At 41.0% G+C, this 26,313-nt stretch overlaps 2 protein-coding genes across 18 annotated transcripts in view; one reads left to right on the top strand and one right to left on the bottom strand.

Moving 5' to 3' along the window:
- LOC108718781 (abl interactor 1) overlaps positions 1-5,623 on the bottom strand; it is a 62,651-nt gene extending 57,028 nt beyond the window's left edge. For 3 of the 10 annotated variants that reach the window (XM_018267223.2, XM_041565841.1, XM_041565842.1), the window contains exon 1: positions 5,369-5,622. In XM_018267223.2, the coding sequence (XP_018122712.1) occupies positions 5,369-5,485 (117 nt within the window). In that variant the 5' untranslated portion in view covers positions 5,486-5,622. Of the gene's footprint in view, positions 1-5,368 lie in introns of all 10 variants that reach the window. The other 7 variants (XM_018267221.2, XM_018267224.2, XM_018267222.2 and 4 more) reach the window with 5 other exon arrangements.
- Positions 5,624-23,517: 17,894 nt separating this feature from the next.
- Positions 23,518-26,313, top strand: part of acbd5.L (acyl-CoA binding domain containing 5 L homeolog) — a 22,351-nt gene continuing 19,555 nt past the window's right edge. For 2 of the 8 annotated variants that reach the window (XM_041565510.1, XM_018266611.2), the window contains exons 1-2: positions 23,975-24,130; positions 24,975-25,109. In XM_041565510.1, coding sequence (XP_041421444.1) covers positions 25,034-25,109 — 76 coding nt within the window. In that variant the 5' untranslated portion in view covers positions 23,975-24,130; positions 24,975-25,033. 8 annotated transcript variants of the gene reach the window in all.

The following is a 26,313-nucleotide window of genomic DNA, read 5'->3' as shown; positions in this document are numbered from 1 at the left end:
AAATGGTTGTACACCTTTAGATTCAACTTTTTAGTTGTAGACTGTAGAGACTGTAGTGAGGGATATTCTTAGACCATTTGCAATTGTTTTTCAGTTTTTATTAATTGTGGTTTTTGAGTTATTTATCATTTTATTCAGCAGCTCTCCAGTTTGCAATCTCAGCAACCTTGTTGGTAGGGTCCAAATTACCCTAGTAACCATGCATTGATTTGAATAAGAGACTGGAATATAAAGAGGACCTGAATAGAAAGATGAATAATAAAAAGTATCAATAACCACAAATGTGTTGCTTTACCGAGCTTTCGTTTTCTAGATGGGGTCAGTGACCCCCATTTGAAAGCTGGAATGTGTCAGAAGAAGAAGGCAAATAATTAAAAAAACCACAGGAAATAAATAATGAAGACCAATTGAAACGTTGCTTAGAACTGGCCATTTTATAACATACTAACCACCCCTTTGAAAAACTATAAACGAAAAATTGACGTCCAATTAAAAAGTTGCTTAGAATTAGCTATTCTGTAACATACTAAAAGTTAACTTAAAGGAACAGTTCAGTTTAAAAATAAAAACTGGGTAAATAGACAGGCTGTGCAAAATAAAAAAATGTTTTTAATATAGTTAGATAGCCAAAAATGTAATGTATAAAGGCTGGGTTGACTGGTAGGGTTGCCACCCGGCTGGTATTTTACCAGCCTAGCCAGTTTAACACCTGCCAGGGCCGGTATCACAAACTTACTGGCAATGTAGCTGCCGGTAATTTGTAATACCATTAAGTAAAAAGGCCTTGCCCTTGGGTGGAAACTTACCTTTCCTTCCTCATCTTGCCTACGCGCGATGTGGCCCGCCCCTTTAGTTTCCTATCATTTTCTATAGTCCTGTATTGCTTTCTCTAAAACAAATCCATGTTGATGGCAGCAAACTCCTACTGGGTCAACTTTATGGTTTAAATATTAAGTTTTTGATTTTTTTTTTCCTCCAGCAGAGAAACATGCCAATCTGCAGTGGCCCTCCCTGTGTTCCCCCGAGGATGGACAGGATTCACTATGCATTTTTGTGCAGATGACAGGGGGCACGTGTGATGTAAGCCTTGATGCGCAATGTTACAGAAAGATCCCTTATGTGGAAAACCCCTTTACAAACATTAATACTAAACAGCATATACATGTATCCCTGAGCCAAAAATACTTTTACAAGAAAGCTGCAAAGGCTTTCACAAGTAGAAATGGTCAGCTCTAGCTGTCTCTTCCACAATGTGGCCACACGTAAAGTTTCACATTCAGTTCTACTGCACAGCTTCCCAATAGTGATGTGCGGGCCAGCCCAAAGCCAACGGGACCCACAGGTCAGGCGGGTTGGGGTCGACTTACGCACACCGTCATCGAACGGTTGCAGAAGGAACTTTAGCCTAAGCACACCCGCAACCTTTTAATGCCCCACTGCCGCTTCCGTGTGGGCTCTTTAAAATGCTCTGACCATGCCCCGCCCCTACCGTGATGTAACAGCAGGGCTCGCCAGGTTAGGGTCGTATTCAGGTCCAAATTTAGGCCAGCCACACATCAATACAGCCCATCTAAAAGCTCATGGGCTCAACACTAAGATCCAATAGTCCCAGCCTGCTCAGGGGTTCTTGAGATTTGTCACATGAAGGGGAAACAATCGAGAAAATTTAAATTTAATTTTAGCTTCAGCATACTGAAATAAGAGACTTTCTAAATATAATCAATGAAAATTCTGTACCGTTTCTGAAATAATCAAGTTTATATTCACTATGCTGACCTTTTGATTTCTTTATCATTTGTGCCCCTGAGGAAGACCCTTAAGGCCTTAAAGGCCTTATTTTGTCATTTTTTGTTATCTTTTCTCTTTTTTTGTAATAAATTTATTTTTCTTTAATTGGGTGTGCTATCTATTTTTTGATTATCTATATTCACTATCCCTCAGCATCTGTTTCTCTTCATTCAGCCTTCATGCAGGAATTGGGTGTCAGATGAATGATCCAATATATCTTATAGGGGGGCTCCTTTTGCCTAGAAGATGTATTAAAGGTCATTCTATTAAAACCACCATCATGTCTCTCTATGCAGAATTTGTGCAAAAGGCAGTTATTTAGTTAGATTTTGTTAGTACTGGAATCAGTTATTTCAGTGAGCTCTAATTCATCTGCTAGGAAAGGGAGCATCCCTATACAATATATTGGATCATTCATCTAACACCCAACTGCTGCATGAATGAAGATAAACAGATTCTGAGAGAGGAATAGTAAATATAAACTTGATTATTTTAGAAACAAGTCCTACATACATAAATACACAGGAAACAACATGTAATATTCCAATGGTAATTTTCCTCTTGAATGAAGTAAACCACTTACATTGTTATATATGTTTGAATTATTATTACTGCATTAAAAAGTGCAAACATTTTGCACTGTTGCAACATTACAAACAACACACGGAACAGGTCAGAAGCAATACAGCCGTGATGGAAATAAAAGGTGTTTCATTAAAACTTACCCTTTAAATGAACTTTTAGTATGGATTGGATCTAAGTCACTTGATCATAATTTTAAATTGATTTGATTTATTAACATTCTCAGCAGCAGGCTGGAAAGACGCAGGATAGGAAGGCTATGGTTGTCTGGGTGTCTCTGATCCCAAAACCCATTAAACAAATCTATTGCTATTAATTTTTTAATTGCTTATCTGTCTGCGGAGAGCCTACAATATTCACCTTTCATTCGGAATTTTAAGTGGTCTCCTTGGTTGCCATGGTAATTAAGCCCAAGCACCTAGAGAGCAGTCTAAATTCCAAGCCTAAGAACTTGAATGAACTCGAAAAACGAAAACGAAGTCTTAGCATATAAGAAAATTGAATTTCAACGTGACAGAGAACAAAACACCTGGGGGTATATTTATCAAAGAGTGAAGTTAGAGATCTCCACAGTCCGCAGAGTGAAATACCGCCTCTCTCCATTCATTTCTATGGGATTTTTAAAGGCGTATTTATCAAAGGTTGATCGTGAAATTTCAACATTTGATAAATACGCCTTTAAAAATTCCATAGAAATGAATGGAGAGTGGCAGTATTTCACTCTGTGGACTGTGGAGATCTCTAACTTCACTCTTTGATAAATATACCCCATGGACTGCAGGGTTCCAACATAAAGAGTAGCGGTGTACCCGATATAAGACATTTGCGGGGCACCTGACCGCGTCACTACATACAATAACCTTAAAGGTGACCATAGACGCACAGATAATATTGTGCAAAACAAATTTTCTTACGATATTCGGTGCGTCTATGGTGGGAAAAGAGCCGACCGATATCAGCAGAAGACTTGGATATCGGTTGACTTGTCGATCGGGCTGGATGGAAAGTTTTGATCGGGTGCCTTTGAAGGAACCAAAACATCGGCCATTGTTAGTGCTGAATTCTATTGTTTCTATCTGTATATCTGACGATTCAGCTCTACACGTGTGTACTGATAGAACAATCTTTCTTGGAAACATCTTTTCCAAGAAAGATCTTATTGTTACATCTATGGCCACCTTAAAGAGCTGGTTCACCTTTAAGATAACTTTTATTATGTTATAGAACGGTCAATTCTAAGCAACTTTTCAATTGGTTTTCATTATTTATTTTTTTACAGTTTAATAGTTATTTGCCTTTTTCATCTGACTCTGCAGCTTTCAAATGGGAGTCACTGACTCCCTTCTAAAAAAACAATACATGTGTAGCTTTACAGAGCATTTGTTATTGCTACTTTTTATTACTGATCCTTCTATTCAGGCCTCTCCTATTCGTATTCCAGTCTGTTATTCAAATCAATGCATGGTTGCTAGGGTAATTTGGACCCTTGTTACCAGATTGGTTAAGATGCCAATTGAAGAGCTGTTGAATAAAAAGCTAAATAACTCAAAAAGCTTCAATAATAAAAAATGAAAACAAATTGCAAATTGTCTCAGAATTTCATTCTCTACGTCATACTAAAATTTATCTCAAAGGTGAACCACCCCTTTAACAAACGCTGAACAAGAGACAGAACAAGGGTCAGAACCAAGTTCTTGTAATACAATACTATAAGAACAGAGTCCTTCCTCTGACACTGAAGTAACAGACTGACACGAACACCCTTGCATTCTTCTGCTGACTCTTTCCAGATTCCAAAGGGGGGGGGTCACTGACCCCATCTAAAAACAAATGCTCTGTAAGACTACAGTGTTATTGCTGCTTTTTATTACTCTTCAGGCCCTCTCTTATTCATATTCCAGTCTCTTATTCAAATCAAAGCGTGGTTGCTAGGGTAATTTGCACCCTGGCAATCAGATTTCTGAAATGGCAAACTGCTGAATAAAAAGCTAAACAACTCAAAAGCCACAAATAATAAAAAATGAAAACTAATTGCAAATCGTCTCAGAATATCACCCTCTACATTAGTGATGTGCGGGTCAGGGTTTTCCTGACCCGCACCCGACCCTAACCCGCCTTGCTCCAGCCCGAACCCGCGCTCCTTTTATAGACCCGCCGATGACGTCACAAAAGGGGTGGGGCGAGCAGACGCAAGACTATAAAACCAGAACCCGGAAGCCACATTTGCAGGTGGCGGGCAGAAGAAAAGCTCAACCCACACCCACGAGGAGCAGTGTGAGGTCGACCCAAACCAGCCCAACCCGCAGGTCAGGCCCACACATCACTACTCTACATCCTACTAAAAGTGAAGTCAAAGGTAAACAGCCCCTTGAATACAATCCTTGCATGGGCAGCATTACATAGCACAACAATAATCATAACAAATAAAGAGGGGAGGCGACACACTGTAATATTGGGCTACAATGACAGCCCCAATGGCTGCAGGAACCCTGGAATTGATCAGCTACACAAAGGGTCCCCCAAGTGGTTCCCAAGGAGAGGCAATGCTTCCAGGCTGTGTCTAGACAGGCAGGAGACACAAAGGCCCATATTAATGACAGAGGAAGAGACAGTCATGTGCTAGTGTTTGGCTTAATAACACAGTACTGCCATACAGCACCCAAGGGACATCTCTGGGAGGTGACTCATAATTAAACAAAAAAAAGGCAACACCCTATGGGCTGCACCGGGATACACCCACAGCCTGTAGCACTGACACGGGCTCCACATCGAAAGTGCTCCGTTCAGGGGGTGTCTGACTATAGCCCTGTAAACACAGGCGAACTGCAACTACCATGAGTCCCCGCCAGCCGCCTGTTGTCTATAGGGAGCGGGACTAAGCAAGGCCGGACATGCTGGACTTTCAGGATGCTGCCCCACTTCCTGCCCGCCGCTTCCCCTTTCACTGACATAAAACACGCCCGAATTTGAGGTGCTGTTAGCCCGGATCACAGCTCACCTGGATATAGTTGGACTCGCAGTAGTCGGCTACCCGGGTCAGGTTGTGGTAACTCTCGATCAGAGCTTTCTTCCCGGCGGGAATCTCCTCCTCTAGTAACATCTGTAGCTCAGCCATCTTCCAGCCCTGCGCATCGCTTCCTACTTATACACTGAGGGAAGAACAGCTGAGCCCACACCCGCCAGCCTGCTCAAGCCTGGTATTCTGGGATTCCCAGCCTCGCTCTCACCAGGGCTCCGCCCCTCAAAAGCGCTTCGCCCCCCCCCCTGGGCTCCTTCAACTCGCCGCTGTCACCAGGAAACCTCACGCGCAGCATTCTGGGAATTGTAGTGGTCTAATTTTCAAAACCAAGTCAGCTACAAAACCAGCCCAAAACTAGCCAAGAAGTACTTCAAAAGTAGCCCAAAAATAGCATTGTAAAAAACAAGGTCTAAAAATAAACGAATATATGTGAAAATTCTCACTCTTTTTGACGTGAAGGAAAATGTGACAGCTTTACTTCTACACAAGTCAGTCCCATTGCATGCTGGGTATTGTAGTCTTATATTAGACTCGGCAGTTGGCAAATGGATTAACAAAAACTACATTACCCAAAATGCATTGGGAGACTCAGGCTTGGCACATTAGGGCAAGAAAAAAACTTTGGCTGGTTTCCAGAGTACAAACCAGCCAAAGGCCTAAAAAAGTAGCCCAAATCCGTACCTTGGCTAGTTTGTACTTTTCTATGTAAATTAATAGCCCAATTTGGCTGGAAAACTGGCAACCTGGCAACTCTGTAGTGGAGTAGCCAACGTGATGAAACCCACCCAAAGCACTCTGGGACATGTAGTAATCTGCTGCCCCATGACTCAATTGTAACCCTATAGCTGGGGTTATGTGTTTGATACAAAGTCGGCTTGTGTATATGGGATGCATATCGTTTTTTATAAAAAGTAATATACAGAATTCACACGCCCAAATGCTATATGTCCGCTAACTCCATGTTATTAGGATGAGAATGAGCCATTCCTTATCCTGGCATTTTCATTCTTACAGTTGACACCTATTCTAAAGAAAAAAAGCCTTAGTATATTTTTATTTTTCTTCCCTATTAATAACATTGGCATCTCAAGTGTCATTTGTAGCTTGTAAAACACTACAAGGACAGAGACACACGGTCAGATTCGAGGACATTAGTTGCCCGCCAACAAATCTCCTCTTCTTCGGGCGACTAATCTTCCCGAATGTAAATCTCCAGCGGGATGGTACTCGGAGCGCTTCGTTTTCCCGAAGTCATCCGAAGTTTCTGAAAACGAAGTGCTCTCATAACTGATACACATAAGCTTTGTATCAAATATTGGACTGTCAGTAGGGTTGACACCAGCAAAGGCCATGGCCGGTATAACAAATTTAGCAGCAAAATTTGTAATTTCTAGTTGTTCCATCTCTGGCCCTCCCAATTAAGCCCTAATCAGTTCCAATTCACACTCCAATTTTATCTTATCCCATCTCTTCTGGATCCTGACCTGATCCATCCAATATAGACACAATGGCCCATCACTTTCCAATCACTTTCCACCCTTGACACCCCCTTTTGTCATTCTTGTTAGCTTAACGAAGCTGTATCTGATTATAATATATATATATATATATATATATATATATATATATAGTCCTGCAGTGTGACAGCACTCCAAGGAATTACAAACAAAAAGAAGTTGATGCAAAGGAGGTTTTATTAAATCCGACGTTTCAGCTCCATCTTGGAGCTTTCATCAGGGAAAGAAAAGGTTTTCTTTCCCTGATGAAAGCTCCAAGATGGAGCTGAAACGTCGGATTTAATAAAACCTCCTTTGCATCAACTTCTTTTTGTTTGTAATTCCTTGGAGTGCTGTCACACTGCAGGACTATACATTGATTTTTTCGACTAGCACCCAGGTTAAGTTTTTGGCTGAAGGTGTGCGTCCATACGAACTGTATATATATATATATATATATATACATATTTACTCAAAGCCAGCGAACAGGAGCACCAGCCTGAGGCATCAGGTAAATCAGGTTTATTGGTTTCTGCTAAAATTCTCCAAAATGCGAGTAAATGTGATTGGGGCGTAGCTTGTAAGCTCCACTGGGGCAGTGAAATATGTATAATATCTGTAAAATTGCTGTAAAGGTTGACGCTATATAAATATAGAACAAGAAGAAGAAGAACCAGAATGTTGGATTTTTACAGAATCTAACACCTCCATCTACTGCTACTTCAGAGAAGCACAGTCTTTTCAAATCTTCTCCCGCATTCATTCCCTCACTCACTCCTGTTTTTTTCTTTCTACTGTTGATATATATACAAAATAATTGTCCCTGATACATATCCAGATGGTTTCACCCTCTCAATACTTTGCCTTTGTTCAAACCTTTTTGTACCTCAGTCTACACTTTATATTCTTATTAAGATCCCTACTTGTCACCCTTCTCCAATTTTTTTGTGCCCTTTTCAATACTTGCCCTGTAACAAAAAATTCCACTTAAAGGCGAACAAAAGCCCTCCAATAAGAAAAGCCCCATTTACTACCCTAGATAGTGCCCCTCCCTGCTTTTATGGGGCCCCTGACCACCTATAGTTTTTTAACTTGTAAGGGGGGTCTGGTCACCATGTTTTTTTTTACTTGTAGGGGGAACCTTGGCCACCAATGGGTTTGGTTAGTTTGGTTTTACTTTACTTTACATGTTTTACTGTGGTTTGGGCATGTGTGGAGTCTGGGGCAAGGTCAGTGGTGTTGGGCGGGGCCCAGAAAATTTCGTACAGGGCTCCGTGATTGTTGATGGCGGCCCTGGGTAGGAATACCGTACTGCTCCAACTGTGCATGCGTCAAATAAGGCGTTCCCTTACCGAAGAAGACCAAAAACCCAGAAGATGGTGCCCATTCGCTACGCTACTCTGCATAAATAAGTGAGCATGTTGTCCAGGGGCACTTTCTGGAATAATGCAATATGAGGGTAGGAAGCAGGGAGCGGGTACTATCTAGGGTAGTAGATGGGACTTTTCTTATTGGGGGGTTAGTTCTCCTTTAATGAATGATCTGTTTTGTTTTTATATCTTTCCCTGATATTTGGTTCTTGGTTCACTGTACTTTATGCCACCACCATTGTAACATTTCTCTCCGGCTTTATATCTGGTTTGGGATGATTTCAAATGCCACACTGATAACCATTATCAGTCTTGGCCTTCTCTCTATATCTTCTTACCCTCCTCCTTTGATCTAACCTATCCTAAGGGCAATGGCACACCAGTAGATTAGTCGTCCGCGTTAAATCTTCACTACCACGGATGACCAATCTTTTGCAAATGCTTTCCCTCTAGCAATAATGTAAATTGCCGGTAGGAAAACAAATGCAGCATTTTGTTTTTCCAAAGTCACCTGATTTAGCCTTACAATGAAACTTCAGGTGACTTCAGAAAAAACTAACCATATGTTTTCAAACCTTGTGACAAAATTCTGTTCTTTTCCTGTTTCCCTTTGATCCTATGCCATCATTATTATTTACACTGTGCTCATTTCCTTACTCCAGCTCTTACTCATAAATTTGATACCTCCTTAACTACTAGAACTTTCCATTCTTAATGCAAACATGACTTTATGAAGTCTTCTTAAAAACTCTTTGAGCATCTTGTCTTCTCTTGAAACACTAATTTTGTTCTGACTTGTAATCTACTGCACGCAAAGCAATCTAAATTTTGACCAGTACACGCTCCTGGGACAGGCTTAGGGTCTATTTATCATGCTGTGTAAAATGTGGAGTGAAACATTACAGGTGATGTGCATAACAAACAATCAGATCTTTTCAAACTGTTTAAATGTAATTACTGATTGGTTGCTCTAGGTAACATGATGGTTAATGCTTCCCTCCAATTTTTACACAGCATGATAAATAGAGTTGTAGTAGAGTTGTAAAGCTGCAAATGATCTCCAGTTTGCCAAGGCCAAATGACTCTTCTGTATATACTCTCCTGAATTACACCCTGACTTTGAAAACTGTCATCTTTCATATTATAGTTCAACTTCAACGTTTCCTTGGCATGGGTTTCCACAGAAGGGGGCAAGAGGGGGCAGTTGCCCCACCTCCAGCTTGTTCCAAGAAATTGTGTGTAAATGTAGTTCCCAACAACACAAAACATTTTTATACTTTCCCAAGGTAAGCCCTAGTTAGGTTATCTTCTGCATTGTCATGATTAGGTCTATCTTCAGAGGGATGTTAACCTATGTGATATTAGCATGCCCCCCCCATGGAAAATTTTCTGCGGACAGCAATGTTCCTTGGTATCAATAATAATGTCGTGTTCTGGTTCTTCCCCTGCTAAATGATACATTGCTGTGTTTTCTCTGGTTCAGCCTAGAGTGGGGATGCCTCAGGATCCATCAGCTGAGGATTACCTAGTAATGCAGGAGTGTCCGGGCCCGAAGGCTTCGCTTAGGATTTTGCGGACCTAGGAGGAAGCAGCAGGCAACAAACACAGTTCATGGTATCCAAGGGGTAGCGAAGTCAAATCCAGACAGAGGCAGTTCAGGCAGCAAGGTTCTTAATCGATATAACAGGCTGAGGTCAAGATCAGATCAAGGTCAGAATCAGTAATAACACACCCAGGAACATACTAAATTGAACCTATAATTGGGCAAAGGCTGTAGGACTCTGGCGTCTTTTAAAGGCAAATTTTCGTGATGATTTTCGTGACGCATCACGCAATGACTTTGCGCATTGACGCTGCACGTTTTGATGCCGTGCACGTTTTGACGCATTAGCGTCAAACCGTCCTGGCATGCCACGTGTGTTGCCTGGGCACCGCCATCTTGCCGGTGACGCTGAAGAAGGAAGGAGCACATTTGCCATTTAAATACATTTTAAATATATTGTGTAACATTCAGTGACTTCTTACAACCAATATTTCTCTCAAAATTATTTTGAGGTCAAAAAGACAGCTTACACCATAACCCTAATCTGTTTTTTTTTAAAAACAACACTGCTTTACATTATGTTAAACATTGTTTATGGCACAAATTTAAGGCACACTTTAGTTTGATGATAGCATCCCTTTAAAGGAACTGTTCAAGTCACTGATTGGTTACTGACTAGAGAGCTGCAATGGAAGGAGTTGTGTTCTGGCTATTATGTTAGACACTCCAGCCTTTATAGGTTACGTCTTTGGCTGACTAACTATATTAGAAACACACACAGCCTATCGTGTGCTCTGTGTATTTAATGCAGCAAGTTAGCCTGCCTATTTCCTCCCACAGATAAGACCACAATAACAGTTTTCACGTTGGTTTGACACTCTAAGGGGCCAATATACTTATGGTCAAATATCGAGGGTTAATTAACCCTTGATTTTCGACTACCGAATGTAAATCCTTCGAATATCGAAGTCGAAGGATTTACCGCAATTCGTTTGATCAAACAATTAAATCCTTTGAACGATTTTTCTTCGACCTAAAAATTGTTCCAAAGCCTATGGGGACCTTCCTGCTAACATTGACTTCGGTAGGTTTTAGGTGGCGAACTTGGGGGTCGAAGTTTTTTTTAAAGAGACAGTACTTCGACTATCGAATGCTCGAATAGTCGAACGTTTTTTTGTTCGAATTGTTCGATTCGAAGTCGTAGTCGAAGTAGCCAATTCGATGGTCGAAGTAGCCAAAAAAAACATTCGAAATTCAAAGTTTTTTTTATTCTATTCCTTCACTCGAACTAAGTAAATGGGCCCCTTAATGTTCTTCCTTCCTTTGCCCTATGTCATCTTTTTTTCTTCTGCTCATCTTTGCCTTTGTCCCTCCCTGAATATATAGTTATAAAGTCACAGGGCCTACAAGGAAGTAAAAACAAGTATGTGCTGTTTCATTTTTCACCCATTAAAATGCAGGTGATGAAAGGATAGTTATTTTGTATTGATCATGTTTCCTTTATCCCTTTTCAGGGTTCAGAACTGCAATCTGAGGCAATTTCACCAATATTTTGGTATAATTTATTAACAGTACCCAAGTTCAGATCTCTGATCTGTCAGTACATTACAAAAGAGCCTTTGAAAAAAAATCCCCACAATAGCACTTGATCTTCAGAAAAATATCAATCATCTGTTATTGTGTCTTGTGCAATTATTTTTATTGCAGCTTCCGTATTCTCTTGATCTCTCTCTTGTTAATGGTAAACTGGTTCTGTAATTAAAGTCTATCTTCCATTAATTGCCCTTTAAAGTTTGTGGTCCACAAGGCATGGTGGCCAGCGAAAATAAACAATCTGGGGTGAGAAAGTTAAAGTGTTGACAGCCATATTATTATCCTTACCACACTTTTAGGGGATCATTATGTTCCGTTTACATTGACCCAGGGAAGATATGCAAACAGGCCTGATCTGTGGGTTCTGGCAAATGTCAGAGGGGCTGCTGGAAGTAGCCATAGTAACTATTTATTGGACTGGTGAGAGGATGTTTGGGTCTTTGTGTAGCTGAAATGTCAGGGCCTATTATGATTCTCAGTCCAGACCTGCATGCAGAGCACTAAGGGATACAAAAGCACACCATTAGTGCTAATGCAAAGAAGGGTCTGTCCTTATAGTCACTCCCTACTTTGCTCATCAAAATGATAGTTTGTGCTAGGTGTTTGCACACTGCCATCTGGTTAGTAAATGATCTCTATGACGTCAGCCTCAGCCCAGTATAGAACAATTCTCTTATTACTCTTCTTCGCACAAGTATGGATCATATTGTCATGTCCCTCTCTTATGCAGGTTTGATCTGTTAGCAAAGGATTTTAAATATCCAGTAGTACCTCCCCTGTTGTTCACATACAGAAGTTTTCTTGAAATTGGTATACTGGGTATAGTTTTTCCTTTCCAGTAATTGTATGCCTATGCAGTAATTCTTTATGGAAAGCACTGTCTATCGTACAGGCCAATGAGCATAAACAAGCCACATTTGGGGCTGAAACTGCTCTGCATATTTCAAAAGGCTGACTTTGGGACTTCCGGAGGGCGGGCCCAAGAGATGGACGATTTTTAGTAAGAGCTCCTTGCTGCTCAAAGTTAAAGCAAATATATCTTAAACCGACAGTGGCTAAAACATCCACAAACAGAGGATAAACCGAGGGGAGAAGACAGCACGCTGAAAACCGGCTCCCCCTCAATTTTGCAACCCCAGAAGTCCCCGCTGCCATAACTACATTGTGGACCTGGACCGGTGAATTCTAAGTGCGCAACCCTCCAGAGACTCCATTACTCTGGCTTATCATTGGAACTGAGCGGACATAATAGTCAGCACCTGCACAATACCAGAAGGTGTTGTATCAGGGTTTGGGCTGGAAAAGGACAAACTAAAGGCCAAGAAAAACTCAGCATAGCCATAAGCTGCGCAGTGGACTATTAACACATTGTGGGACAAACACAGCTATTTTGGTGACTCGTATAACGAGTACAACTGGCTGAACACTCAAGTTACCCCCTGCATATATCATTTGGGAGCAAATATACTGCCGGAAAAATATTAAACCACAACTCGCTTGTTGAACTATAGAGACTATGTAGAGAAAACAAAATTCCTTTTCTACACACCCATGGACAAATCCTACGAATAAACAGGATCTCTCAAACCACATATTGTGGCGGCAGTGGTCCTGAGACAGGGCAAAAAAATAAATAAATAAATAACTGTTGTAAGACATACAAAACCAAACCTAGAAACACTAACTTTGACATGGATAAATATCTTGGTCAAACTACTACTAAACCTCAAAGGACAAACAGAACTACTAAACACTAAAGAGACACAAAAAAATACTAAGATACTAAAACAACAATTGCAGACGAGCTAGTCCACATACTCGGCCCCTTGCTAGACAAGAAACTAGCATCAATAAAGGAGTCAATAACAGTCTTACAACAGGACACCAATCACTCACAGAGGCTGACAGATGCAGAAGAACGCATATCGTCTCTGGAGGATGATCTTGACAAAGCGCAAAATGTAATTGACACCCAACAGAGGGAAATATCGATCTCGAAAATCGCAGTCGAAGAAACAACTTACGGCTCATCGGGGTTCCGGAAACAATTAAAGGTAAAGATCTAGAGGATCTCTTAACAGATTGGTTACCCCGAACCCTCCAATTACCACTCTCACCTCCACCATTCCAGATGGAACGTTTTCACAGAATCGGTCATCCGCTAAAAGACTCTTCCACTCGACCGAGACAGGGGTGATTTTTCGCATACTTAATTTCGCGGACAAAAGTAATGTCCTGGAAGCTTATAGAAAAACAAAAGACCTACAATACGATGGCCACAGACTTGCCCTCTTTCAGGACTATTCTGCCTCTGTGTCAGCAAAAAGTAGAGAGTTCTCGCCAATATGCAAGACTTTATACTCCACGGGCTACAAATTCTCCCTCAACTATCCAGCGAAACTCAAAATCCTTAACAAAACAGATGGCAAACCACATTTCTTTGAGGATCCAAAACAAGCATTGGATTATATCACAGCCCATCAAGACGTCCAAGACAGCTGAACTTCATATCAACAATAATTGACCTACTATATTAACTTTGGAGGTCTTACTCTTTTGACGACATCTACCAGGAGGTCTAGAAGAATTATCTTCTACTACTAGATAAGACATGACTCCCACCTAGGACTTAAACCCTAATCTCAAGATGACATTCCAGACCGGAGACATTCAATATTGACTACATTTTTGACTACATTTCTCTCCGGCTTTATATCTGGTTTGGGATGATTTCAAATGCCACACTGATAACCATTATCAGTCTTGGCCTTCTCTCTATATCTTCTTACCCTCCTCCTTTGATCTAACCTATCCTAAGGGCAATGGCACACCAGTAGATTAGTCGTCCGCGTTAAATCTTCACTACCACGGATGACCAATCTTTTGCAAATGCTTTCCCTCTAGCAATAATGTAAATTGCCGGTAGGAAAACAAATGCAGCATTTTGTTTTTCCAAAGTCACCTGATTTAGCCTTACAATGAAACTTCAGGTGACTTCAGAAAAAACTAACCATATGTTTTCAAACCTTGTGACAAAATTCTGTTCTTTTCCTGTTTCCCTTTGATCCTATGCCATCATTATTATTTACACTGTGCTCATTTCCTTACTCCAGCTCTTACTCATAAATTTGATACCTCCTTAACTACTAGAACTTTCCATTCTTAATGCAAACATGACTTTATGAAGTCTTCTTAAAAACTCTTTGAGCATCTTGTCTTCTCTTGAAACACTAATTTTGTTCTGACTTGTAATCTACTGCACGCAAAGCAATCTAAATTTTGACCAGTACACGCTCCTGGGACAGGCTTAGGGTCTATTTATCATGCTGTGTAAAATGTGGAGTGAAACATTACAGGTGATGTGCATAACAAACAATCAGATCTTTTCAAACTGTTTAAATGTAATTACTGATTGGTTGCTCTAGGTAACATGATGGTTAATGCTTCCCTCCAATTTTTACACAGCATGATAAATAGAGTTGTAGTAGAGTTGTAAAGCTGCAAATGATCTCCAGTTTGCCAAGGCCAAATGACTCTTCTGTATATACTCTCCTGAATTACACCCTGACTTTGAAAACTGTCATCTTTCATATTATAGTTCAACTTCAACGTTTCCTTGGCATGGGTTTCCACAGAAGGGGGCAAGAGGGGGCAGTTGCCCCACCTCCAGCTTGTTCCAAGAAATTGTGTGTAAATGTAGTTCCCAACAACACAAAACATTTTATACTTTCCCAAGGTAAGCCCTAGTTAGGTTATCTTCTGCATTGTCATGATTAGGTCTATCTTCAGAGGGATGTTAACCTATGTGATATTAGCATGCCCCCCCCATGGAAAATTTTCTGCGGACAGCAATGTTCCTTGGTATCAATAATAATGTCGTGTTCTGGTTCTTCCCCTGCTAAATGATACATTGCTGTGTTTTCTCTGGTTCAGCCTAGAGTGGGGATGCCTCAGGATCCATCAGCTGAGGATTACCTAGTAATGCAGGAGTGTCCGGGCCCGAAGGCTTCGCTTAGGATTTTGCGGACCTAGGAGGAAGCAGCAGGCAACAAACACAGTTCATGGTATCCAAGGGGTAGCGAAGTCAAATCCAGACAGAGGCAGTTCAGGCAGCAAGGTTCTTAATCGATATAACAGGCTGAGGTCAAGATCAGATCAAGGTCAGAATCAGTAATAACACACCCAGGAACATACTAAATTGAACCTATAATTGGGCAAAGGCTGTAGGACTCTGGCGTCTTTTAAGGCAAATTTTCGTGATGATTTTCGTGACGCATCACGCAATGACTTTGCGCATTGACGCTGCACGTTTTGATGCCGTGCACGTTTTGACGCATTAGCGTCAAACCGTCCTGGCATGCCACGTGTGTTGCCTGGGCACCGCCATCTTGCCGGTGACGCTGAAGAAGGAAGGAGCACATTTGCCATTTAAATACATTTTAAATATATTGTGTAACATTCAGTGACTTCTTACAACCAATATTTCTCTCAAAATTATTTTGAGGTCAAAAAGACAGCTTACACCATAACCCTAATCTGTTTTTTTTTAAAAACAACACTGCTTTACATTATGTTAAACATTGTTTATGGCACAAAATTTAAGGCACACTTTAGTTTGATGATAGCATCCCTTTAAAGGAACTGTTCAAGTCACTGATTGGTTACTGACTAGAGAGCTGCAATGGAAGGAGTTGTGTTCTGGCTATTATGTTAGACACTCCAGCCTTTATAGGTTACGTCTTTGGCTGACTAACTATATTAGAAACACACACAGCCTATCGTGTGCTCTGTGTATTTAATGCAGCAAGTTAGCCTGCCTATTTCCTCCCACAGATAAGACCACAATAACAGTTTTCACGTTGGTTTGACACTCTAAGGGGCCAATATACTTATGGTCAAATATCGAGGGTTAATTAACCCTTGATTTTCGACTACCGAATGTAAATCCTTCGAATATCGAAGTCGAAGGATTTACCGCAATTCGTTTGATCAAACAATTAAATCCTTTGAACGATTTTTCTTCGACCTAAAAATTGTTCCAAAGCCTATGGGGACCTTCCTGCTAACATTGACTTCGGTAGGTTTTAGGTGGCGAACTTGGGGGTCGAAGTTTTTTTTAAAGAGACAGTACTTCGACTATCGAATGCTCGAATAGTCGAACGTTTTTTTGTTCGAATTGTTCGATTCGAAGTCGTAGTCGAAGTAGCCAATTCGATGGTCGAAGTAGCCAAAAAAAACATTCGAAATTCAAAGTTTTTTTATTCTATTCCTTCACTCGAACTAAGTAAATGGGCCCCTTAATGTTCTTCCTTCCTTTGCCCTATGTCATCTTTTTTTCTTCTGCTCATCTTTGCCTTTGTCCCTCCCTGAATATATAGTTATAAAGTCACAGGGCCTACAAGGAAGTAAAAACAAGTATGTGCTGTTTCATTTTTCACCCATTAAAATGCAGGTGATGAAAGGATAGTTATTTTGTATTGATCATGTTTCCTTTATCCCTTTTCAGGGTTCAGAACTGCAATCTGAGGGCAATTTCACCAATATTTTGGTATAATTTATTAACAGTACCCAAGTTCAGATCTCTGATCTGTCAGTACATTACAAAAGAGCCTTTGAAAAAAAATCCCCACAATAGCACTTGATCTTCAGAAAAATATCAATCATCTGTTATTGTGTCTTGTGCAATTATTTTTATTGCAGCTTCCGTATTCTCTTGATCTCTCTCTTGTTAATGGTAAACTGGTTCTGTAATTAAAGTCTATCTTCCATTAATTGCCCTTTAAAGTTTGTGGTCCACAAGGCATGGTGGCCAGCGAAAATAAACAATCTGGGGTGAGAAAGTTAAAGTGTTGACAGCCATATTATTATCCTTACCACACTTTTAGGGGATCATTATGTTCCGTTTACATTGACCCAGGGAAGATATGCAAACAGGCCTGATCTGTGGGTTCTGGCAAATGTCAGAGGGGCTGCTGGAAGTAGCCATAGTAACTATTTATTGGACTGGTGAGAGGATGTTTGGGTCTTTGTGTAGCTGAAATGTCAGGGCCTATTATGATTCTCAGTCCAGACCTGCATGCAGAGCACTAAGGGATACAAAAGCACACCATTAGTGCTAATGCAAAGAAGGGTCTGTCCTTATAGTCACTCCCTACTTTGCTCATCAAAATGATAGTTTGTGCTAGGTGTTTGCACACTGCCATCTGGTTAGTAAATGATCTCTATGACGTCAGCCTCAGCCCAGTATAGAACAATTCTCTTATTACTCTTCTTCGCACAAGTATGGATCATATTGTCATGTCCCTCTCTTATGCAGGTTTGATCTGTTAGCAAAGGATTTTAAATATCCAGTAGTACCTCCCCTGTTGTTCACATACAGAAGTTTTCTTGAAATTGGTATACTGGGTATAGTTTTTCCTTTCCAGTAATTGTATGCCTATGCAGTAATTCTTTATGGAAAGCACTGTCTATCGTACAGGCCAATGAGCATAAACAAGCCACATTTGGGGCTGAAACTGCTCTGCATATTTCAAAAGGCTGACTTTGGGACTTCCGGAGGGCGGGCCCAAGAGATGGACGATTTTTAGTAAGAGCTCCTTGCTGCTCAAAGTTAAAGCAAATATATCTTAAACCGACAGTGGCTAAAACATCCACAAACAGAGGATAAACCGAGGGGAGAAGACAGCACGCTGAAAACCGGCTCCCCCTCAATTTTGCAACCCCAGAAGTCCCCGCTGCCATAACTACATTGTGGACCTGGACCGGTGAATTCTAAGTGCGCAACCCTCCAGAGACTCCATTACTCTGGCTTATCATTGGAACTGAGCGGACATAATAGTCAGCACCTGCACAATACCAGAAGGTGTTGTATCAGGGTTTGGGCTGGAAAAGGACAAACTAAAGGCCAAGAAAAACTCAGCATAGCCATAAGCTGCGCAGTGGACTATTAACACATTGTGGGACAAACACAGCTATTTTGGTGACTCGTATAACGAGTACAACTGGCTGAACACTCAAGTTACCCCTGCATATATCATTTGGGAGCAAATATACTGCCGGAAAAATATTAAACCACAACTCGCTTGTTGAACTATAGAGACTATGTAGAGAAAACAAAATTCCTTTTCTACACACCCATGGACAAATCCTACGAATAAACAGGATCTCTCAAACCACATATTGTGGCGGCAGTGGTCCTGAGACAGGGCAAAAAAATAAATAAATAAATAACTGTTGTAAGACATACAAAACCAAACCTAGAAACACTAACTTTGACATGGATAAATATCTTGGTCAAACTACTACTAAACCTCAAAGGACAAACAGAACTACTAAACACTAAAGAGACACAAAAAAATACTAAGATACTAAAACAACAATTGCAGACGAGCTAGTCCACATACTCGGCCCCTTGCTAGACAAGAAACTAGCATCAATAAAGGAGTCAATAACAGTCTTACAACAGGACACCAATCACTCACAGAGGCTGACAGATGCAGAAGAACGCATATCGTCTCTGGAGGATGATCTTGACAAAGCGCAAAATGTAATTGACACCCAACAGAGGGAAATATCGATCTCGAAAATCGCAGTCGAAGAAACAACTTACGGCTCATCGGGGTTCCGGAAACAATTAAAGGTAAAGATCTAGAGGATCTCTTAACAGATTGGTTACCCCGAACCCTCCAATTACCACTCTCACCTCCACCATTCCAGATGGAACGTTTTCACAGAATCGGTCATCCGCTAAAAGACTCTTCCACTCGACCGAGACAGGGGTGATTTTTCGCATACTTAATTTCGCGGACAAAAGTAATGTCCTGGAAGCTTATAGAAAAACAAAAGACCTACAATACGATGGCCACAGACTTGCCCTCTTTCAGGACTATTCTGCCTCTGTGTCAGCAAAAAGTAGAGAGTTCTCGCCAATATGCAAGACTTTATACTCCACGGGCTACAAATTCTCCCTCAACTATCCAGCGAAACTCAAAATCCTTAACAAAACAGATGGCAAACCACATTTCTTTGAGGATCCAAAACAAGCATTGGATTATATCACAGCCCATCAAGACGTCCAAGACAGCTGAACTTCATATCAACAATAATTGACCTACTATATTAACTTTGGAGGTCTTACTCTTTTGACGACATCTACCAGGAGGTCTAGAAGAATTATCTTCTACTACTAGATAAGACATGACTCCCACCTAGGACTTAAACCCTAATCTCAAGATGACATTCCAGACCGGAGACATTCAATATTGACTACATTTTTATCTCTTAACCTCTTTGGTCTAATAGCCATAACCCGGAGGAGGTTCTATCTCGGGTTGATACGACCTTCAAGATTCAACTACAGTTAATAATACAGTTTATGGATTATCCTTTCCATTAATATTAATGGCTTGTATTTTCAATGTTGATTGTTTCACAATATGTTTGAGACAAATGGCTTATTCTTCCTTAGTTAGAATATGGGTTACCTTATCATCATTACTTGGTCTAAAGTTAGTAAGGCTGAATTAAATGTTGACATGGTTCAATCAACTAACTTGCTCCATTATGGGGCTTTTCGTTTGATTACCAGTAAAATTTACATAACGTGTCCATGGGTGTGACATAAAAATGACAGCTGAATATGCTGTCACCACTAGCAGAGCTATGGTATTGGTTTAGTTATTCTATTTGTTATGTTTTATCATGCTACTTAGAGGAACAGATTTGTCTTGAAATAATATATTTTACCACATCTCTCACCAACCCCGGACCCTGGCTAGCGAGCTGGGACAGCCAGACCGGGCTTTACATTAAACACGAATCGTATGTTTTCCGAAAAAAAGGCAAAGGTAATGCAAGATGGCCAATATATCTGAGAACATTGATGTTATACCTGATTTGAATTTCTTACTAATTGCAAAATCATCTCATGGAATGTAGGGGGATTAAATACTCCCATCAAAAGACGGAAGGTTTTAGACCATCTCAACAGAGAAAAAGTACAGATAGTTTTTTTTGCAGGAAACCCACTTGCGCAGACAGGATACAATATCAATGCGAGATAGATGGATAAGTTCCTTAACGACTGCATTCTACACAACAAAATCCAGGGGTGTAGCAATTATTTTAAACAAATCTCTGAATAGTAAGGTGGAAAAGTCTATAAAGATAAGATGGGTAGATACATAATTATGGACATAGACATAAACAAAACTAATTATACCCTTGTAAATGTTTATGCTCCTAACACTGACAATCAATCTTTTTTCGCAGAATTACTTCAGAGGCAGGACTCCTGGGGGGCATCGTCACTGAGTCTGGGAGGAGATATGAACACGGTGATTGACTCATATATGGATAAATCAGGTACACCCATGACACATACACTAAAAAGAATCAGGATCACTCAGCAGGCGCCACTTCTAAAGGTTCTTCAGACGTCGTTTGTAAGAGGGAGGTGAGGAGAGTGGAGGAGGGAAGCCGATGCACAGTGAAGGTGAGGAGAGCTTGTGACACTGCTGCTGCTGGACGCTGGGAGGAGGATGTCTGTGAATAGCCAGGGAGGAGAAATCGATCGCTGCAGTATGGATGGTCGCCCTTTTCCCTGTTTCTGAAGAGGGCAGGAAGCGGACTTTCTGTAAGTTATTTTTAATAAAGGCTTTGCTATTTAAAAGTTTCCTTTGTCTTAGTGTTTATTTTTTGTCTTGGTGAATTTTTAAACATTTTTTTTTATGTTACTGGTCCTTTAACAGCACATGTATCCCATAATATCTTGGAATAAAAACAAAATAAATAATGAATGTAAATGACAAACGTGCTTAGAATAGCCCCCTCATCAGTTTTATTTTCACTTATTTAAAAAGGGGTTGTTCATCTTTGAGATAACTTTTAGTATGATGTAGAGAGTGATATTCCGAGATAATTTGCAATTTGTTTTAATTTTTTATTATTGAAGGTTTTTGAGTTATTAAGCTTTTTATTCAGCAGCTCTTTAATTTGCATTTTAAGCAATCTGGTAACTAGGGCCCAAAATTCCCTAGCAAACATGCATTGATTTGAATGAGAGACTGGAATATAAATAGGAGAGAGCAATAACAATACATTCGTAGCCTTACAGAACACTTGTTTTATTTAGAAGGGGACAGTGACGCCTATTTGAAAGCTGCAAAGAATCAGAAGAAAAAGACAAAGAACTATAAAAAATAAATAATGAAAACCAATTGAACAGTTGCTTAGAATCGGTCGTTCTATAACACACTAAAAGTTATTTTAAAGGTGAACCAGCCCTTTAAAGGTTTACTTACCGTTTAAACATTTAACCTGAGTTTCTCTAAAGATCAGAGGCAAAAACACATTTTCTGATGCATTTTCCCCCCTCAAATTTAAAACTGCAAATTAGGACATATCGGGGCATGTTTACTAACATTGGAGATAAATGTCTGGAGAGATTTTTGGAGATGTTGCCCATGGCAACCAATAAGAAAATAGATTTAAAGGAGAAGCAAACCCTTTTGCAAAAAAAAAAACGTACCCCCCCCACCCCAAGTAGACCTCCCTCCCTCCAGGCTAACTACCCCCCCCTCCACGGGGAAATGCCCCATACTCCATACTTATCCCTCGCCACAGATTCTTCCAGCGAAGTTCCACGCATCCATCTTCCGTGTCCTCTTTAAGTTGACTGGGAAATCAGCAATTTCCGTGTAATTCTCGCGCATGCGCAGTTGTCGCAAACTGGCAAACTGCTCCAACTGCACATGCGCAAAAATACTGATCTCACAGTCAGCTTACAGAGGAGCCGGAATATGGACATGTGAAACTTCGCCGAGGGGTAAGTATGGAGTATGGGGCATCTCCCTGGGGGGTAGTTAGCCTGGGGGGAGGAGGAAGGTTTGTCTACCTGGGGTCGGGGTACAGAGTTTTTGCAAAATAGTTTCCTTCTCCTTAAAACAGCCACTTATAACTTCAAGGGGTGGTTCGCCTGTCATGGGAAAAAAAATTTTTCAAAATGAATTAGTTAATAGTGCTGCTCCAGCAGAATTCTGCACTGAAATCCATTTCTCAAAAGAGCAAACAGATTTTTTTATATTCAATTTTGAAATCTGACATGGGGCTAGACATATTGTCAATCTCCCAGCAGCCCCAAGGCATGTGACTTGTGCTCTGATAAACTTCACTCTTTACTGCTGTACTGCAAGTTGGAGTGATATCACCCCACTCCCTTTACCCCCCAGCAGCCAAACAAAAGAACAATGGGAAGGTAACCAGATAGCAGCTCCCTAACACAAGATAACAGCTGCCTGGTAGAACTAAGAACAACACTCAATAGTAAAAACCCATGTCTCACTGAGACACATTCAGTTACATTGAGAAGGAAAAACAGCAGCCTGCCAGAAAGTATTTCTCTCCTAAAGTGCAGGCACAAGTCACCTGACCAGGGGGCAGCTGGGAAACTGACAAAATGTCTAGCCCCATGTCAGATTTCAAAATTGAATATAAAAAAATCTGTTTGCTCTTTTGAGAAATGGATTTCAGTGCAGAAGTCTGCTGGAGTAGCACTATTAACTGATGCGTTTTGAAAAAAACATGTTTTCCGATGACAGGATCCCTTTAAGTAAACTTTTAGTATGTAATAGAATGGCCAAATCTAAATAATTTTTCCGTTGGTTTTTATTATTTATTTTTGATAGTTTTATAATTATTTGCCTTTTTCTTCTGATTCTTTTCAGGTTTCAGATGGGCGTCGCTGACCCCATCTAAAAAGCAAACGCTCTGTAAGGCTACATGCTTATTATAACTGCTACTTTTTATTGCTCATCTTTCTAGTAAGGTCCTCTCCTATTCATATTCCAGTATTTTATTCAAATCAATGCATGGTTGCTAGGGACTTTTTTACCTAGCAACCCGATTGCTTGAAATGCAAATTGAAGAGTGGCTGAATAAAAAGCTAAATAACTCAAAAACCTTAAATAATAAAAAATGAAAACCTATTGCAAATTGTCTCAGACTATGACTCTCTACATCATACTAAAAGTTAACTCAAAGGTGAACAACTCCTTTAAGAAAACCAAAGCAAAGATCTGATTGGTTGCTGTGGGCAACATCTCCAGATATTTATATCCAATGTTAGTAAACATGCCCCCAATTGGCCTCGGTTTAGAATTTGGCCAGAGGCTTTGGAGAGAGGGTTCGATTCTTCCCTACACCAAGGATCTAGTTAACCAGCTAAAATGCAGGTAGAAATGGAGTGAGAGTAGTAATGCCATAACTTTATTTTTTGGTGTGGAAGGAGAAAATATGAGGCCTAACAAATGGCTTTTTCCCGGTGTACTACGTTAAATTTATGTACACTACTACATGATCAGTCTCGTACATGACTGTCACTGCCGATTTAACGTTCACCGGTGCATTAAAAAAAAAGGTAAAATGGCGTCGCCCAAATTCCTGAGATGTTAAATCCAACCAGGGAAAATTCAGTGGCAGCCCCTCTTATCCCGGATAATCAGAAGCCAGCTTAGTTTGACAACCAGTCAGCGTTTGCTCTTTCTAAAACGAAGGCGAAACCGAGGCTGTACGTAACGCGCTTGCGTGACAACACAGGACCTTATTGCGCTGCAGTTCACGGCGGGCGATGCTATTGGTAGACTAGGCGTCACGTGGTGTAGCGAGGTTGTTGTGACAGGAACTGGCCTTTAGTCGCTATGTGATAATGACGGCTTCTGGGTTGCTGCAGGTGAAATGAGAGGTGACTGAGCTCTTGCCGCACTCTTTACAGTGTGACCCCTTTACTTCTGAGGGACTGGGACAGGGAAACCCCCAGCTATGGCGGCGCCGGGTAAAGAGTCAGTGTCAGGCTGCTGCAGGGATTAGTCACTTTTATGGGGATAAGCTGCTTCAACAGGGGGATGCAACTGCGGCCTTCAGCGACTGCAACTTTTAGCTTTATTAGGGGAGGGGGAGTTGTAGTACGTTAGACACACCGATACTGCACTCTGTCTCTGTTAAACCCTCTAGTTGCTCTTCACTTACAATACCCAGCATGCACTACCAGCCCAAGACTCAACATGGCCCTGTATGTAGTATTCTTGATCCTTAAAGGGATACTGTCATGGGAAAACAATTTTTTCAAAATGCATCAGTTAATAGTGCTGCTCCAGCAGAATTCTGCACTGAAATCCATTTCTCAAAAGAGCAAACAGATTTTTTAATATTCAATTTTGAAATCTGACATGGGGCTAGACATATTGTCAATTTCCCAGCTGCCCCAAGTCATGTGACTTGTGCTCTGATAAACTTCAATCACTCTTTACTGCTGTACTGCAAGTTGGAGTGATATAACAGGCACAAGTCACATGACTTGGGGCAGCTGGGAAATTGACAAAATGTCTAGCCCCATGTCAGATTTCAAAATTGAATATAAAAAAAACTGTTTGCTCTTTTGAGAAATGTATTTCAGTGCAGAATTCTGCTGGAGTAGCACTATTAACTGATGCGTTTTGAAAAAAAACATGTTTTTGCCATGACAGGATTCCTTTAAAATGAAATGTTTCCAGTTATAGATCTGGGTCCTAATGATTGGTTTTCTTTAGTTTAACGCAGAGCTTTGTTGGTAGAAGTATTGCTTTGGCCCTTTCAAAAAAAAGACAACATGGCGGACACCAAACCTCTTCACCAGACACGATTCGAGGCAGCAGTGAGCGTGATACAGAGTTTGCCCAAAAATGGTAAGTGCCAGACCGTTCTAATTGGGATGTTTAAGACCCCAGCGTAGTTGGTATCTAAAGGCCGTTAAAAAGAAAGGGTTAATCCCTGGGATGGTATGGGCTGTGTGCAAATGCAGTAGAGGAAAATCAAAACCTAGACAGGAAGACCCGAAAATTTGCTCTACTGCACATGTGCATTATGCAGGGCCGCAGCAAAGATACTATGGACATAAAGAAGACGCATATCTCCCAATTGTCCCATTTTCAGCGGGACAGTTCTGCTTTTGACGGCTTATCCCGCAGTCCCGCATTTGTACTGAAAAATCCTGACTCCTGTGTGTGGAGAGTTCTGACATTTTTCATGAGATGCTGATCGGTCGTTCAGTTGATCAGACAGGTTAGAAAATTTCTGTTGGCTACCGATAATATGTGTAATGTATTGCCGATCTGCCGATATCAGTGAGAGACTGTCACCAGCTTTTGTCGGACATAACTATCGTACGATTGCTGTCAGGGGCAGAACATCGTCTGATATGTTCTTTTACTACTTTATTTGATCTGAATGGTTAGTGGCAAGTCGGGAGATGGCACAGAACGATCGTTCATCCGATATGAAGGTAAATCTACACGCCAGCTTTAGACTCACAGCTTAAAGGGCAATTCACCTTTATTAACAAAACTGTAATAGCTGAAAAAAACCACAGAAATATGTTCAAACTTTCATAACCTGCCAAATTTTGTAAAATTAACATGGTAATTAGGGAGTGTGGCCACAAAAATGGGCGTGGTCACACAGCAACTTTTTTTGTCCCTATTTTCATTTCCAAAATGTTGGGAGGTATGAAGACAGAGGGGCAGAGTCAGTGGCATAACTATAGAGGAAGCAGGCCCCACAGTGACAGAGGGGCCAGACTGCGGGCTCTGCTTCCTCTATAGCTAACAAGAACCCCCATCCCCAGCAGCTCTCTTACGTGCGGCAGGGTATCGGAGCGCAAGTCTACACGGAGTGGAGAAGTGGGTGGGCAGAGTTGGGTCGGTGAGTGGGCGGGGTTGAAACAGAGAGTGGGCGGGGTTGAAACAGAGAGTGGGCGGGGTTGAGACAGAGAGTGGGCGGAGTTGAGACGGAGTGGGCGGAGTCAGAAGGAAGTGGACGGGGCAAAAAGTTGGAGGCAGGATGGAGATCACAGTGCGTTGGGCCCCTCTGAAGATTGTTTTGCAGGGGGGG

The sequence above is a fragment of the Xenopus laevis genome, chromosome 6L (genome assembly GCF_017654675.1).
Source record: "Xenopus laevis strain J_2021 chromosome 6L, Xenopus_laevis_v10.1, whole genome shotgun sequence".
NCBI classification, from domain to species: domain Eukaryota; kingdom Metazoa; phylum Chordata; class Amphibia; order Anura; family Pipidae; genus Xenopus; species Xenopus laevis.
The sequence above is the reverse complement of the archived record's forward strand: the minus strand, read 5'-3'. Positions and strand labels throughout refer to the sequence as shown.